The 15,312-nt window shown below is 51.5% G+C and overlaps 5 protein-coding genes across 5 annotated transcripts; 3 read left to right on the top strand and 2 right to left on the bottom strand.

Moving 5' to 3' along the window:
• Positions 1–809: 809 nt before the first annotated feature.
• On the top strand, positions 810–1,199 carry C8Q71DRAFT_769300 (uncharacterized protein). The gene has a single exon (XM_047924283.1). It carries the CDS (start codon positions 889–891, stop codon positions 1,171–1,173), a length of 285 nt encoding a protein of 94 aa, XP_047777038.1. The 5' UTR covers positions 810–888; the 3' UTR covers positions 1,174–1,199.
• A 1,880-nt stretch (positions 1,200–3,079) lies between these two features.
• Positions 3,080–4,390, bottom strand: C8Q71DRAFT_849351 (uncharacterized protein; the record flags this gene model as incomplete). The annotated part of the gene is made up of 6 exons (XM_047926700.1): positions 3,080–3,350; positions 3,410–3,558; positions 3,579–3,942; positions 3,998–4,117; positions 4,158–4,311; positions 4,359–4,390. The coding sequence occupies 6 exons, from the start codon at positions 4,388–4,390 to the stop codon at positions 3,168–3,170; spliced, it is 1,002 nt and encodes a 333-aa protein (XP_047777037.1). The 3' UTR covers positions 3,080–3,167.
• A 510-nt stretch (positions 4,391–4,900) lies between these two features.
• C8Q71DRAFT_145211 (uncharacterized protein) lies at positions 4,901–7,217 on the top strand. The gene is made up of 19 exons (XM_047916586.1): positions 4,901–5,186; positions 5,244–5,325; positions 5,378–5,391; positions 5,445–5,481; positions 5,538–5,599; positions 5,660–5,669; positions 5,732–5,749; positions 5,795–5,820; positions 5,883–5,908; positions 5,965–6,017; positions 6,078–6,102; positions 6,159–6,170; positions 6,234–6,252; positions 6,305–6,347; positions 6,407–6,507; positions 6,565–6,624; positions 6,710–6,737; positions 6,801–6,864; positions 6,926–7,217. Exons 1-19 carry the CDS (start codon positions 5,116–5,118, stop codon positions 6,952–6,954), a joined length of 780 nt encoding a protein of 259 aa, XP_047777036.1. The 5' UTR covers positions 4,901–5,115; the 3' UTR covers positions 6,955–7,217.
• A 1,330-nt stretch (positions 7,218–8,547) lies between these two features.
• On the bottom strand, positions 8,548–11,626 carry C8Q71DRAFT_145153 (acyl-CoA oxidase). Its single transcript, XM_047916585.1, has 15 exons — positions 11,350–11,626; positions 11,220–11,298; positions 11,014–11,168; positions 10,879–10,963; positions 10,585–10,823; positions 10,490–10,531; positions 10,275–10,432; positions 10,201–10,220; positions 10,108–10,142; positions 9,903–10,060; positions 9,625–9,836; positions 9,172–9,568; positions 8,936–9,120; positions 8,784–8,880; positions 8,548–8,732 (listed from the first exon to the last, which is right to left on the bottom strand). The coding sequence occupies exons 1-15, from the start codon at positions 11,438–11,440 to the stop codon at positions 8,661–8,663; spliced, it is 2,025 nt and encodes a 674-aa protein (XP_047777035.1). The 5' UTR covers positions 11,441–11,626; the 3' UTR covers positions 8,548–8,660.
• A 987-nt stretch (positions 11,627–12,613) lies between these two features.
• On the top strand, positions 12,614–14,852 carry C8Q71DRAFT_145094 (uncharacterized protein). The gene is made up of 20 exons (XM_047916584.1): positions 12,614–12,782; positions 12,848–12,868; positions 13,027–13,097; positions 13,154–13,167; positions 13,230–13,328; positions 13,385–13,412; positions 13,466–13,491; positions 13,548–13,573; positions 13,622–13,656; positions 13,707–13,731; positions 13,791–13,802; positions 13,869–13,884; positions 13,939–13,981; positions 14,040–14,140; positions 14,195–14,241; positions 14,297–14,309; positions 14,366–14,393; positions 14,442–14,489; positions 14,549–14,573; positions 14,630–14,852. Coding segments are annotated over exons 1-20 (789 nt in total). The 5' UTR covers positions 12,614–12,781; the 3' UTR covers positions 14,740–14,852.
• Positions 14,853–15,312: the final 460 nt, after the last annotated feature.

Below are 15,312 nucleotides of genomic sequence, written 5' to 3'. Positions count from 1 at the left end.
CACCGTTGTCCTCAACGAAGGAGTCTCAAGAACGCGATCCCGACCACAGCTGAGTACGGCCACAGTCCACTGGCTTGCAGGCAACAGCCTTGCCCGATGTGAAGACTGCCCGGACGGTCAACTTCGACCGGAACTTCGACGTGTGGATCGTCAAGTGGGCGCTCTCGTACCTCGCGCGGACGATCTTCGCAAACGCGGGCGAGGAGAGCTCCGTCCTCGTCAGCACCATGATGCAGCAGTACGGCGAGGAGGACAAGTTTGCGTGGAGCTACGACATGTGCAAGGGTGAGTTAATCGATTTATTTGCGGCCAATATTGTTGAAACAGGTAAGGTTCTGTGTGCCGTGCTCGTCAACCTGGTGGGCCTTGTTGTCCACGACGAACGAAGTGAGCAGAAGGCTCCCATGTCAATCCACTATCATGCCGGCGGCCCGAAGATCGCGAAAGGTACGCACGTATTTTCCTCTCCACCACGTCGTGCTCACCCGCTCGCAAATGGTGTTACGGTCGCCAAGTCAATACAGCTAAAGGACAAGTTCGAGAATCTCGGTATTTGGTAAGCTGTCCCCTCGTGTATGGCATCTAGCTTTCCGCTAACCTGCCGTGCAGCCTCGTTCAGGATTTCGCCTCCAAGCCAAATAAGATTGCTGGTGACGGCACGACCACCGCAACTGTCCTCGCGTGCGCCATCTACGCGGAAGGTGTGAAGAACGTCGCCGCCGGCTGCAACCCCATGGACCTCCGCCGCGGTTCCCAGGCCGCCATCGAGCGCGTCGTCAAGTTCCTCTCTTCGCACGCAAAGACCATCACCACCACCACCGAGATCGCCCAGGTCGCTACCATCTCCGCAACGGCAATGCCCACGTCGGGAACCTCATTGCTCAGGCCATGGAGAAGGTCAGCAAGGAGGGTGTCATCACCGTCAAGGAGGGCCGCACAATTGACGACAAGATCGAGATCACCGATAGCATGCACTTCGACCGCGGCTTCATCACTCCCTACGTCGTCACCGACGTCAAGACCCAGGAGCGTGAGTTTGAGAAGCCCCTCGTCCTCCTCAGTGAATCAAAGACCAGCCGTCTCCAAGACAGCCTCCTGTGGACGCGGTGTTCGCGAGGGTCACGGTTGGAAGATACGCACCATGTATATACCTACTGTAGATACTATATATAATCGTCAATGTCATTATCTTAACATGATCTCTGTGCATATGGATCTGTCCTGCGAATACGAAAAATGGAGGGCTGAATAGTACTGATATTATGCTCGGAAACACCAAGTAATGTCCAGCTACTGCCGGAGAGATCCAGAGATTACCTGGTAATTCTGACTCGACGAGGCCGGACATGGCTAAAATCTGCGGTTTATCAGATACGAGGTAACACTCAATATTACCGCGAAAGCTTGATGATTCTGTAGTGTTTACGGTAATTCTCAGGTGGGTTATTTCCTGATGAGCCAGTGAGTGTCACTCCGTGCTCTCTCCCTCATTCTGCCATTCTCCGCGTTCTGTCCGGAACTGCTTAGCACTCATTGGCGAATCTGCGCTTTTGTTACTAGAATCGTTTGATATGAGCCCCGGGTCGACGGATGTGGTGTGGTGAACGAGAGTGTTGATCATATGTAGATGTAACTGTCAATTTTGTACTGCCTCCCTTTATCGCCTTCTGTTCACTGTGACGCGATGCATCGCGGTCAGCTTGTTTTTTTGTTTGTAATTCCCTTTCCTGTCAAATTCAATATCATCGCGAATGGCACATCTGGATTACGTCACGTTCGACTGGAGACGCCCGCCCGTCCAATGCTTCCTCCCTACTTCCTCCTCTCCTCCTCGGAGTCCTCCTCCTGTCCGGCGCAGGCCCTCATCCGTCCTCTCCCGCGCATATACCCACATCTGGTGCTCTTGCCGACGCTCCCGACGACAGTAACATGCTCTCCACGAACGGCGACAAGTACGAAAAGCTATACTCTAGGCTTAACGCATCCGACTATGGTCATCTCCGTCGGTGAACCGCTTCCCAAACGTCTCGAGAAGATCAATGAAGCCGATGACAAGGACACAGATTCAGACCAACACATCGCACCTGCTCAGGAACATCGGCTCTCTCATGGCTATTCCGAGGATGGCCCTGCAGGCTCGGATGACGCTCGTTCTTAGGCTTCGCAACACGGCTTGCGTCGGTCGAAGAAGGGGATCCATCACCCACGTCGAGGATGACGAGTTTGCATATGGGAAGAAGGCGAAGCGTTACAAAGGCTAGTGGACATGGCCCGTTGCTGAGTAGCCTCAGGACCTGATAGGATGTCTTGACTCGGTGCCGTGGATATCCATCGCCTCTGACTTCGCGACTCGGTACTTGGCCCCGACATTCGCGGCTTTCCCGCACCCAATAAAGCCCTCCTGGCCTCTCTTTTCACTTCACGACACCCCGAGCGGCCGTATTCGCGCATGTCAGAGGTCCACATCCATCCGCAGGGCGCGTCCTTGGACCTTACAGGACGCGGCGAGTACAAGCTGCTCGGGTAGAACCTAGGGGCGTTCGTTGACGGCCATGTGGACGCGTACGAGGAGGCGAGGAAGAGGTGGTCGAGTGCTCGACGGAGGAGTGGAGGGCTGGTGCTGACGGTGAGTTGACCTACAAGTCATCATGATTGAGACAACTCATGTCACGGTCGGAACGAACAGAAATCACGACGAAAATCGCGAAGATGCTCGACTTCCCCAGTTCTCTGGTAGCCTTAGGCGACCGTTTTTGACAAACGAACGTCAACGGCACTAGCTCAAGGACTGCATGACGTGCGTTTGTGTCCTCGCTATCAGCATTGTTCTTCTCGTCGGTACTGTCGTCAGGGGCGGTGCCCTTCCTTGCCTCTGCTGTGCACACGGAAAAGCCAAGTTTCACAGGGTAGAGAAGGTACGATCGCAGTGATTTGCAAGTACAAGTCTCATCGCCCCCGATATAATGACAGTCGAAAACACCATAGAGCACAAGCTGTTCTTCCGGACTGCACGTCGCATGTGCGTGCGTGCGCCCTTTATGCATTTCTGCTGATACATATTGACTTAGGTCCTTAGTTTACGTATACTGGTTGCTGGTAGACGAAGAGACGTACCGAATACTGCCGCCTTGTCACTGCAAGAACCCGACTTTCTTCCAATATCTCACTTATGTTCTGCCATCATATTCATCGAGCGGATGAATCGTAGCGAGAGTTTGGCTGACGCTGCACGCCTTGCTCGTCTCGAATGACGGAAGACCACCCGACTCGGATTCCTTCCTGCCCGCTGGCCGCGCCTCCATCTCCGCTGTGCCTAACGCGCGGAAAATTTCTAGCAACTTGAGGCCAGGCTGATGAAGATGAGAAAGGGTGCGCATGCTAGAAGCCCGTGTTGTATGACTGAACCTACAATCCTTCCCAGGTCCGATGGGGTAGTCTTGTCTGGGACAGCTTCTAGTTTGTTCACCCAGTCATGGAATGGTATAAACGGAAGTGCTACGCCGAACTCGTCCTGGATAGCCTCGAACACGACAATCCATTTGACGGGATGTGGGTGTACTACGTTGATTAGTTCGAACCGATTTCGTCTTGAATCCTTTCTGATGTGCGTTTGATAGGACCTGGCATGAACTTAGTCGAGTCGCAGAAAGACTCCTTAATCATAGCCGACCTCTTCCACGACGTATTTGGACATTCCGTAGTCAGACGTGCTGCGATACCGATTTCATGCAGAGCTACCTCCGGCACTTGTGTATAGCGTTGACGTCCTTTGACGTTCCAGCCAACAGCGACAGAGATGGACGACATGAAGAGATAGTGTGCTGCAGGCGCCATAGTGAAGAGATGAACAGCACCGGCTATCAGGCTCTCGAATGACGACAGCGCGAGGTCGAAGTCTACCCGCCAGGATGCATGCATGACATGGGTAACCGTGCTGCGAATCTATCAGATGAGTGAGCATTATGAAGTAACTGCGTTGATTCACACATTGACTCACGTCGTCAAGGATATCCTGCGGTAGACCTAGGTTGTCCCGTGTCAGATTTGCGGACAGCAACAACAACTTCGAGCTGTCCAGTAATCCCACCGGCAGCGCCGCAGCGTCGAATGCAGCGCTCTGGCAATGGACCAGATCCTCTCCGCGATTCACCACATACATACACGCGCTTCGTCCGCTCGTCTTTTAGCAACAATGCAAGCACATGCGCACTCAGGTTCCCCGTGGTCCCCGTGAGGAGTATAACCCGCTCGGGGTCATTGTCTTCCACTCGGGCCTCCGGGGCACGTGCCGGTAGCCACGCAGTGTAAGTACTGAGGGAACTTTGAATATACCCGTCAATAAGGTTCACGTATCTTACTCGTATCCGCTTTTGGTACTACCGCTGACCATAGCTTTAGCTTCAGTCCACCTTGTCACCCACAATCGATCATACCGGTGGACCGATGTCTCGTGTGCAGATTGTACTTATCGCCGATCGGACGCAAGTGTCGTACTACTACTGTTGGTCATTCATAGCATCTGCCACCAGTGGGCGGCACTGGCAGGTGAGTCATGCAATGATGCCCGCACAACCGCACGAAGAAGGAGGAGAGGTTTCCATTTAGGCCGCAGTGTATACGTGTCAACCACACTCGACACAGGTAGTACTTGATGTGCCTCAATCGTACACGTCTTGGCGCCCATCGAGGTTGACTGAGCTACATTGAATACCGCCGATGATAGCTTCCCTCCATCACGTCCGACATTCCAGCCATAGAAGTACCAAGATGACGGTGATTATCACGCCAGTGGACGATGCTGCGTAAGTGAACAACAATATGATACATTCGACACTCGGAATTTGTTCAACAGGCTTTCCCTCATCCCATCCGAGCTCTGCCATCTCAACAGCCCGACATCGCCGCGCCCTGTTCCTTCAGCGGTTGCAAACAGGTCACCGGACGGACTGACGAGAAAACTCTCAGTAGAAAGCCTGATGTAGTACAGAGTATATCAGGTCCCATAAAGCCCATTGAAATCAGTTGTGAATTCAGATACCTTGTCCTCCTCCTCCGACTCGGAGTCCTCTCTTCAAACACCTACTGCTACAGAGGTTGAACATCCTTTGACGGAACATGCCTACCTTACGTCTTGATCTAGACTCCAGCTTGGGTGGAGTGTTCATTGGGGGATTGTTCTCCGTCATGTGAGCCATAGTAGCTGCAAATGATTCCCGTCGAGACTTTAACATGGTCTTTCGTAGGTTTTACGGGTTTGCATGCGCTCAGATCGTGCATTACTGTCGATATTACCTGCAACGGGACACACCACTCGTGAAAGCTCTCGTACGCTCATTATTCTCTCATCGAGAACGAGATTATTAACTCAAACGTGGAGGTTCTCTCAATATGGTCTGTACGGATGCACCCTGTCCATTCATTTCGAGACTGACATAGCCGAAAAGGATACTTGACACAGCCATTACTGTGTCCGATATAAGCGTATGCGCTGTCATATCACCTTGTCGCTCCGGACTGCATACTAAAGTGTGCTGAAGATCCTGTGGGCCTTCATCGTCCAAGGCCATGGCAACCCGTTTGCCCTATCCGTTTTCTCGAAGTAATTATCCCCGATAGACACCCCTCAATGATGCATCTGGCTGACGAGAGTTCGGTCTAGAATGTATGAGGTGAACATAACGTTTTATCAATCCGCCGATTGGGTTTTTCACGCGTCTGTGGTAAATTGTAGCTGGAATACGCAACTACCGTGCGGCCATTCTCTATCAAATGCGCTATTACTGACATTGAACAGGCCGTGCTCATATTCATGGTACAAATGTGAGTAGTACTATCACCCTCTGCACACTGTACTGACGCCCAGGGATGTTATGTGATACTAGCTTCTATATCCACGGCATATGGCAGTGTCAGTTCTACATCCGCACCATTGTATACCAGCCATTCTGAAGTTACTCTCTGCAGTGCTCGGGCAAATGTGTTCCAGTTCGCTCAAATGGGCAGCTACTTCACTTCCAGTGAGTAGACTCAACTCTATCCCCTTTGTTTCGCGAAATAGAAAACAAACCGGATAATAGATGACGCTTTCCCTCGTGTCTGTCGGTATGTCTCAGCTACTCTCGGTTGGCGAGATGATGGCTTCTGATTCATAACGTTAGTATCTGCCATGGGTAAGTTCTGTGTTCCGTAATTCGTCATGATTTTCATGTGCTTACCGACTACCGTCACAACAGTCGGTATATATGTCGATTCGTCAGTAGGTCTAGAAACGATGTAAAGCAGTACACTGATGCGCTCATTACAGGAAACATGGATGGACAATCTCGCAGACTCTCCCTGCATCTAGAGTAAGTTGTTTAGGCGCGACGCTACACGTGTCCGGTTCACCGCATCCGTCGTCGTTCAGGCTCCAACTGCGATCAGAGTCTGTGCAGCTGCGGTGGCGGACGTCTACCTCTGTATCGCCCTTACGTTGGCGTTGCGTAACAGGATGACGGGATTCAAGCAGTGAGTGACACTCTCTACTATATGACCGCGTTACACCAGGCTCACGAACATACACAGCACGGACAGTCTGATTCAAACACTCACTGCATACGTCGTCAATCGCGGGATACTTACGACGTAAGCCCTTCTCATATCTCCTGCCTGCCATTGCAACAACTTGAACTGATCAAATAAACGCGAACCATGGAACACTGCCCACCAGTACAATGCAGATCGTACTCCTCGGAACGGTTCGTTTCTTGCCCCTATCAAACCGTGACGTATCGTGCTCACACTGTCCATCACGACATCAGTATATGAGCTCCATCAAGCATAACGGACTAATTTGGGCCATATTTCACTGCGCAGGAGCCAAGGGTAAGTCGATGACGCAATCCATCTCGCAGCTCTGACTGACCGAGCTGATAAACCTATCCAGTCTACTCCACTTCGATGTTGGCTGTGTGAGCAAAAGCCATCAGAGCATATGCATGCCATACATGTGTGTAGTGACTAACATCCTAATGCAGTTTGAACGCGCGTCGGCACCTGACAAGCGGAATATCGCATTTGTCTGGATTCGCAGAAGGCGCGAGTTGAACATTGAACCGCAGCGTGAGGACATCGGAATACAACCTCGCTGGATAGGATTCGGAAGTAGAACCGTAGTCGTTGATTAGCATTGTACTTATTGTCAATAACAGCAGGATGAAGAGGACGTCGAGTCTGAGTCGCTAGTCGTCACCTCAGGACACAGTGAGTTCGGAATTTCGGATACTAGTTTTGTGCCGCCCGGTGACGATTGGCTTCAACTGCGTGGATGACTGCCATGGTATCGGGAGACGAGCAAATAACGTCAAGGGCGGATGTCATCGCGATCATAACCGACTTACTTCAACATACATGTTAGCTGCTCTCATTCCAATCATTGACATGCCCATGTTGGATGCACGCGCTATCTTCGACGTCAACTTCTTTGGACCCGTCTACATGGTCCAGGAATTCGTTCAACTTCTCATTTCGTCTGGGGATGGGCGCATCCTCAACATCGCCAGCGTCGGCGCCGTCTAGCCGTCATGCCGTTGCCGTTCTGCGCCATCTACAATGCTTCCAAAGCTGCGCTTGTGTCGCTTAACACTCTGCGTTTGGAACTAGCGCCGTTTAGGTCAGTCGCTCACTGTGCCTTTCGATTGGTTCGTACTTAATAATCCCCTAGTGTAAAGATCATCACAGTACTGCCGCTGTATCTCGTATACCGTATGCGAATGCTTAGAAATTACTCGTAGGTCATGTCAGGACTCAAGCGTAAAGACGAACATCGTCAAACCGCATACTCTTCCAAAAGGATCTATGTATGAAGCCTTCGAAGATATCTACCAGGAAAAGAGGGTCAAACCAATCATGAGTGCGACGTCTCGTTACGGGCGCGAGGCGCGTCCTGATAGAACTCAAATTTAGTGGACGCGATGCCTCCCGAAAACTATGCGCGCCAAGTTGTCTCCGAGGTCATCAAACACAACCCACAAAACTGGCTGTGGGTCGGAACGCATTCATTCTTTTGTTGGTTCGTCGACACATTTTTTGGTCAGAGAGCTTTCGTACGTACACCAGCTATCCTCCGAATACAATGTTACTTACTTGCTCGGACGGCAGAGCTTCATTTTCATGCGGAATTTCGGTCTCTCCGAGTTCTCCGCGATGGTAAGGGAAGGGAAGGGGAAGACTGCTTGACTGTTACCGCAGTATTGCGTGTTATCGCACTTCAGTGGCGAGACGCTCGCAGTTTACGCACTTATGGACTGCACCTAGGGAAGCTCATTATAACCGCGCCCGTGACATTCAGTCGTCGGCAGCTGCTCTGCCCCAGTTAAATGCGAGGTACTACTCAATGAATCAACTCGGACATTCAGCATACTAGTTGTGGACGACGATAGAATACTATCAAGCATGGCGTCATGCGCTTCTTAGGTATGCCTATCAATGAGTGTTCGCATGTGGTGTACAAGTAGGCTATACACGTAGTTTGTCAATTGAACGAGTTCGTGGCGGTCACTGGTGGTACCGGCTACGTCTATTCAGATAAAATATGCAGAGCGATCGAGGCGATGCTAGCATTTGACCCAAATATCTGGAGCAGAGATGCCACACGGCACTGCACTCTAGACAGCAAACCACTACAATTTTGATCTTTCTCCGCGCGTTCCAGACAGCAATTGCCCACGACGTAACATCGGCTTGACGAATTGCTACATACATGTATCAAACACTGTAGAACTGATGTTTAAGTTCAAACTCACCTCATAGCCGTCCACGGGCTCTTCTGCGTTCAGGGGTTCCTTCTGCGCACGAGCCCACAATTGCTCGTAGACACTTCCATCATGAACCCCTAGCGCACTGCGTCCAGCATGAGTCAGGTAGGAAGCCAAGACCTCTGAACGACTCTGCACACCTATCGAGCTCCCAATCAGTGAAACCGAAGGCGTCTGTGAGCCCGATGACTTCCGGAAGGAGCTCAGTGCATAGAGCATTGATCGTTGCGCGCAGACCCCTACAGGGATCATCGCCGGGGTTCTGAGGTAACAGATCGAAAGATAAGATGTCCACCAGGCCAGATTCAACCAAGGTGAGAAGTGTCTACGAAGGACCATCAGTTTATCATCCGATTTGTATAGGCGTAGAGCGTACCAAGGTATACAGCTTGCTGACGACGCTTGCTTCTCGGGGCTGCAGGATTTGCGGCAAGCTCTCAATGAGCTCACGAACTCGCACACTCAGATAGGCATCTATTGTGGCCTTTGAGACACGGTTGTCCATGCTTGCATCGATGTCTGTCGTCTCCGCACGGTACCCCACCATCGCAGAGGCACGTCTCTCTAGAAGGACCACTACCTGTGTCGGATCAGTCCAGTCGGGCTCGGAGAGCTTCGTCGTGAACTGTGGAAGCAAGAAGCGGAGATAGGCGGAGGACGGAGGGAGCTGCGCTACTGCGTTGACCGAAAAGCTAGATGACTGCAAACTCTTGTATGCTTTGAGCGCACCGCGGACTATCTGCAGGTCTAGCACGAAGTTGTCACCCTCGTAGCTACGTATCACACAGAACAATTAGCGATGCGACACGATATCGAAGAGACGCCTTACGTCGTGGTGGGTAAGAAATTTGCATAGTATCGCCCGACGGCGGCGAATTCGCTGTAGCCATGTCCACCCATGGCCCGACGGGTTGTCTCCGCGTCCTGAGCGCCCATGGTAGTCGCTAGTATCTTGAGCGCGCACGACGTGAGATGCATCTCTGACACCATCGACGCGTCTCCTGTCGCGAGCTGCTTGTTCATAACTGCCATCTGCTCGAGCTGCGGATAACCGAGGTATGAGAGTCAGCCACGCTGCGAGTTGATTTGAAGGTAAGTACTACATACCAAGCTCTGGCCGAGAATGATGAAAATGTACGCATGGGATAACACAGGCAGGAGTCGGTAATACACCCCAGGATAAGTGATGACCTGGCGTTCGAGCCCGTCTGTGCTTCTGCCACCCTGTCGACGGACCGTACAGTACCGAATCGACACGGTCGCAGCTACGTATATGTGAGCGGCTGGTGCTATTCACCCTCAACAACTATACCTTTAGCCATGACCCATGCGCCCTTGCCCACGAGACTGCAGAGGAACATCTTATGTCAGAACAGTTGCGTGGGCTAACGTCCCTGATGCGTACAGAGAACGCACTACCATCATCTGTAATGAACACGGTGAGTGTTGGATTCCCGCTCAACGTGTACAGTGACATACCCCTCCATAGCTAAGTTTCGCATGAGGCGGCTTGACGTAGCGACCGTCTTCTGTGACTTGCGAAAACGCCGATAGCATGTTCTCGTGCGAGATTCGCACATGGTCAAACCTTGCGAAACCGTTGTCCACTGTTGTATAGCCTCCTAATGCCTTTGGACCTAGTCAAGACGATAGTATCCAGCAGCCTGCGACTCCCTCTGGAGAAACACGCTTACCTATGTCGCCCATCACGATGCCTGGAAGCAACCGATGATCATCTGACGCGGATAGAGGTCAGCTCCACGATCATTACGTTCGGGACAGCTGTTACCTAGAGAGCGCAACTGGACGAGAAACAGATGTGGACCCATGGACTTGCCACCAGGAAGTATCAACTGCGCCTGTACGACCCCATGTGTAGCTGTTCGACCAGCAGCGCCAGCCCACCACTTGGTGCTCGTCAGGGTCGGCGAATGCACTTCGAACTCCTTCGCTTCTGGGATGTAGGTTGCTGTGGTTTCCAGTGAGGCCACGTCAGAGCCATGCGCGAGCTCCGTTTGCAGGTATGTGCTACAACATATCATGCATATGGCTCTGACAAGAAGATGTGCCGCCAGACGCTCACCCTTGGATCCCTCGATTTACTACTAATTCGCCGTACTTCTCACGGAGGTATGGGCCACACTGATCCATGAAGACGGGATCGAACGCTGGCAAATCTTGGTCAATTGGAACAGCATTGGAAGATCACGGCACTCACTAGCGGAACTCAGGTGTATGGGTAGCTCCTCGTCAATGAGGTCGAGCGCTTCTGCCGTCTCAGCAATCGACCAACCATGGATGTCCCGTAGCTCGTAGATCCTGTTTGTCATGCTTATCGCCCGCTTGTATCGGTCCTTGCGTGCCAAGAACGGTCTACTCCACGTCATGAATCAGCCATTTCAACATGCTCCCTATGCAGCGCACCTCTCTGACTTGTCGAATACCGGGTCCTGAGACACGACCCTCAGCAAGCGAGCGTGTGTATCCCACTTCGATTGGCCACCTACGATAAAGTTGAGTTCTCCGCAGCGACGACGATACAAGTGAGACTCACCAAACAACAAGTTGCGGACTTGCTCGACATCAATGGTTGTGCGGACTCTTGCTTCCGCCATGTCTCTTTTGGCCCTTTCGTGGGGCAACATGGTGTTCAGTCTGCGGATACGTCGAACGCAAGTGGGTGCGATTACAGCCGCTGATGGATGTTTATCTTTATGAGGAACCTGCGATTCTCCTTGTGGAAAAGGAGGCTATCTGCGTCAGCCCGATGCCTTCACCGCCGGCGTTGGCATTGAATGGCATTCGGGGGTCAGCCCGTGTCGCCGAGCGCCGTTCAGTGTTCACCGTTCAACGTTCAACGCCTGGCCACGTCTTGTTTCACCGGCTTGTATTCTTGCTGTACCAGACATAGTGAAGTGATAGCTGAGTGCAGCTCTACCCATACACAGTGGCTCCTTCAAAGTGTCTTCTATAATACGTGCTTTCAACCTGCTGACCGTGGCCGATGTCAACTCATTATCAATTACTGATTGCGTCCTCCAAGCTGTCTAGACTTTCTATTCACAGTTACTAAGTCCGTTAACCTTACTTCATAGTCTAGAAAAGATCGGCGACTTACTAGTTGCAGTGATCCCCTCGAATGCTGCCATTGAACGTTGATATGCGGTCTGAGTGATGTACGGGGAGCCTGCGAAGCTGCGGACTCGTCACCAGAAGGCTTGAAGCTTGGAGGCGCCCAGCGCTGTTTCATGCACGTGAGCAGTTACCATATCCGTGAATCGGTACTACGGCGGCCCGTTACCGTAGTCGACGTCCCACATATGTAGTACATGTTCTATCATATGTTTTCCGCGATGACAGTAGCAGTCTCGTACCAAGATCCTCCGCACGGCGAGGGAGGGGGTTGTGTCGAACCTAGAGATGATAGTGAGTTCCTGACATCCTATAGGTTCACAGGCTACAGCGCTGGCTTCCGCGGGCCACAGAAGCTGACATAGTGCGTGTATCTTGACGCTGTAACTACCCACCATTGACCAGTGTGCCCCGCTCTAGATCCATCGTGGCTGTCAGCTGTTTTCGTATAACACGAATTACTTTCTTCTGGCGGCTATGGAACGTACCGCTGTATCACCTTTCCTTCTCGAACGAGTCGCGCACATGCACTATAACCAACGGTACGTCTCCTACTTGCCATACAGCGTTGTGGATACAGAACTAATGCATGCCATCGCATCTCTCAGTAACTGGGTGTATCAAAGGGCTTCTCACATTTTGGGTTTGCCCAAGAGCCGGCATCTGTCGCCGTCCCCAACGACACACAGTTTTCCCACAACGTTGCTCCGTCTATACGTACAGATGCTTCGGAGACTTGAAGAGAAGCTGACCTTCGGGCAAGAAGATTGCGCCGATAGTGCTGCGCACTGCCTCATGCCCACCGGTCTTGACGACGCACGGAAACATGAAGGGGTTATGCATGCTCGACTACTAGTACGCGGGCACGCTCTTGGCAGGAAGTGTCACCAGAAGGCGACATAAGTATCGCCATGGAACAGTGCCCGCGCTGCGCCTGCCCTGTATGCTACGTTCGCCTCCTCCGGTATGCCTTCTTTAATACCCCTTGACGATTATCTCGGGGTCGCCTTGATTGGCGTTTTCCTTTCTACTATGTGAGTAGCGTACAAGCTCAATCATACCTCTGGTCTAACGAAGACTCGGGCCAGTCTGTATGGAGTGACATGCCTCCAGACATACTTGTATTTTACTCAATATTGCAAGGAAGACGGTCGTGGACTCAAGACACTGGTGACGCATCGATGATTCAGTCATAAGTGTTTGTATCTGACATGCCCTTCCCAAAGGTTGTTGTTGTCGTGTGAGTGTTGTCCACGCGTATGCCGGGTAGGACGAATTCGACGCCCGTGGGCTGATCTCCAGCGCGGCCGACTCCTTTCACGCTGTTCTACTCGCTATGGCCTACTACCATTACACGGTCACAAACTTCGGTGACTATGTTGCGCTGCAGAAGGACTATTGGTAAGTGCCTGTACCCTATGAGGCAGTTCTCACCCATACAAGCAGTCACTCTACAGGAGCTTATCGGTCCAGGTCGGCGTCGGGGTGAGTACGGCGATTCATCCCAAGTTCACCACGAGCTTACTTCACTTGGGAAGGCTGTCGCAGGATTTCTTGTACAATCGTAAGTAAGATCGTTGGTGTATGCATATGGCGAGGCGTGCTCTCAACATCTAGCAGTTTCTTTGCCTTCCGGCTGTACAGGTGTACGTACCCACCTGCGTTTGCTGCTATATTTGATTGACACGGAACAGTAAGCGAAAGAAGAATCATCATACCAATTGTGATTGTACGTCAGCGCTCTAAGTTGCAGACAGTGTCGCTCACCGTTAGATGCAGTGCGCGTTGGCCCTCTTTCAACTAGGTATGACCCATTGCCATTACATTGGTGACGAACATGAAGTACCAACGCAAATTCGACAGCGTCTTCAACAGGTGATTACATATGTTACTCGTCTACTTGTCTACTTAGCAACCCTTTGATAATGACCTACTCTGTAGCGTACACCATCATCGGGTCCGTCTATCTATGCTACGGCTCATCTGAGTGTATGTGCTTACGTCGCGCTAGTTACAAGGATGAAATCGTTGACTCGATGGCAAACGGGGCAAGGGTACTGTAACATCACATCATCTATCACATTGCGATGACGTTGATGATGTGCGCCTTAGGCAACCATAGGGTGTAGTCTGGCAGCGAACATTGCTTGCGATCTGGTCATTGCAGCTGCCAATGTTTACTACCTGGAGATTCGACGGACGCTATCTCAGAGGTATTGGAACTCTTTCCCGTTACTACTGGAAGCATAACCAGAGACGCTGTGCAGGACAAACAAAGCTATCAAGTTGCTGATCGTATACAGCTTGAATACATGTATGTATGTGTACGGTTCACTGTGAATATAGACTGACCAATTGCATTACACCAGATGCTCTTGCAACGTGTGTCGCTGTGTTCATGGTATCACGTTTGATCATCTTATTCATTTGCGTGACAGTGTGTTCACGCTCGTATGTCTTATCACGGTGAGCTCGCATGGTTCTGACTCGTCAACTCCCGCTGATTCGCTCCAGTGGTTGGCATGCCCCGGCCTCGTCCATGCTGCCCTTGAATTCATCTTGGTGCGACGTAAGGGATATAATAAACTTACTGTGATCCATACGTGCTCATTTATTCGCAGTTTACCCATGTTCCCTTCTTTCTCTGTACGTCACGTCTTCCGCATCGGAAGGGGTAAAGGGACTAACCGCTACGTGCGCAGTCTCAACTCGCGAGAGAGTATCCGGCGGGCGTTGGAAGGACGAACAGACACGCGAATGTCATTTGACGTTTCTTCGATCGCTTCGCAGGACACGCTCTTCGTCGAGGTAGAGCCTCGAGTCAATGCAAAGCTGTCGCAAGATCCTGAATCGATGCCGGGAAAGGCGAGCTCTGACGGATGTGATTCACACGACAAAGTTCATAGGGATGCGGACTCAGAGGTATAGGCTGGCCCAGGCTGTTGTAATTGTACATTTGTAGCGATCATCATTACATGAATGAGGTCTGACCAAAGCAACTTTGGGTAGTGCCAACTTGAACTCGAACGTACTACTACTAGTGAAGTTTACCCAATGACTTGGACGAGGAAGTACCTGTATCTTGTTCAAAGTCCAGTGTAGGATGCTGTACTCCGTGCAACAAGATTACAGACGCAAAAGTAACCCAGGGTCTTGCCGACCACGATGCGGTTCTCAAATGTGTTCGATGGACCGCAAATGGACCGAGCGGCAAACAAAAGCTATTGTTTGTTCCCTGTACAGATAAGGCAACTGCAGCTGTGGCGCGAGCGTGAATGTGGCTGCAGGTGGCTGAATGACCATCGTAGTAACTACGACATCGCCATTGCACTTTGACATCAACAAAGGATTGTCATAGTCGGAACGTCGCAACAGGACAGCAGTC

Source organism: Rhodofomes roseus, assembly GCF_022264815.1.
Source record: "Rhodofomes roseus strain CIRM-BRFM 1785 chromosome Unknown C8Q71scaffold_15, whole genome shotgun sequence".
Taxonomy (NCBI): Eukaryota; Fungi; Basidiomycota; class Agaricomycetes; order Polyporales; family Fomitopsidaceae; genus Rhodofomes; species Rhodofomes roseus.
The sequence above is the reverse complement of the archived record's forward strand: the minus strand, read 5'-3'. Positions and strand labels throughout refer to the sequence as shown.

Coding starts and splice junctions, on each gene's coding strand:
- C8Q71DRAFT_145211 (XM_047916586.1), top strand. CDS start 5,116: ATGCCTACCTTACGTCTTGATCTAGACTCCAGCTTGGGTGGAGTGTTC. Junction 5,482..5,537: donor TTACTGTGTCCGATATAAGC/GTATGCGCTGTC, acceptor AGTGTGCTGAAG/ATCCTGTGGGCCTTCATCGT. Junction 5,821..5,882: donor CTCATATTCATGGTACAAAT/GTGAGTAGTACT, acceptor ATGTGATACTAG/CTTCTATATCCACGGCATAT.
- C8Q71DRAFT_145094 (XM_047916584.1), top strand. Junction 14,141..14,194: donor CGACGGACGCTATCTCAGAG/GTATTGGAACTC, acceptor GACGCTGTGCAG/GACAAACAAAGCTATCAAGT. Junction 14,574..14,629: donor CCATGTTCCCTTCTTTCTCT/GTACGTCACGTC, acceptor CTACGTGCGCAG/TCTCAACTCGCGAGAGAGTA.
- C8Q71DRAFT_769300 (XM_047924283.1), top strand. CDS start 889: ATGGAGAAGGTCAGCAAGGAGGGTGTCATCACCGTCAAGGAGGGCCGC.
- C8Q71DRAFT_145153 (XM_047916585.1), bottom strand. CDS start 11,440: ATGTTGCCCCACGAAAGGGCCAAAAGAGACATGGCGGAAGCAAGAGTC. Junction 10,824..10,878: donor GTAAATCGAGGGATCCAAGG/GTGAGCGTCTGG, acceptor GATATGTTGTAG/CACATACCTGCAAACGGAGC. Junction 10,433..10,489: donor CATCGTGATGGGCGACATAG/GTAAGCGTGTTT, acceptor CGTCTTGACTAG/GTCCAAAGGCATTAGGAGGC.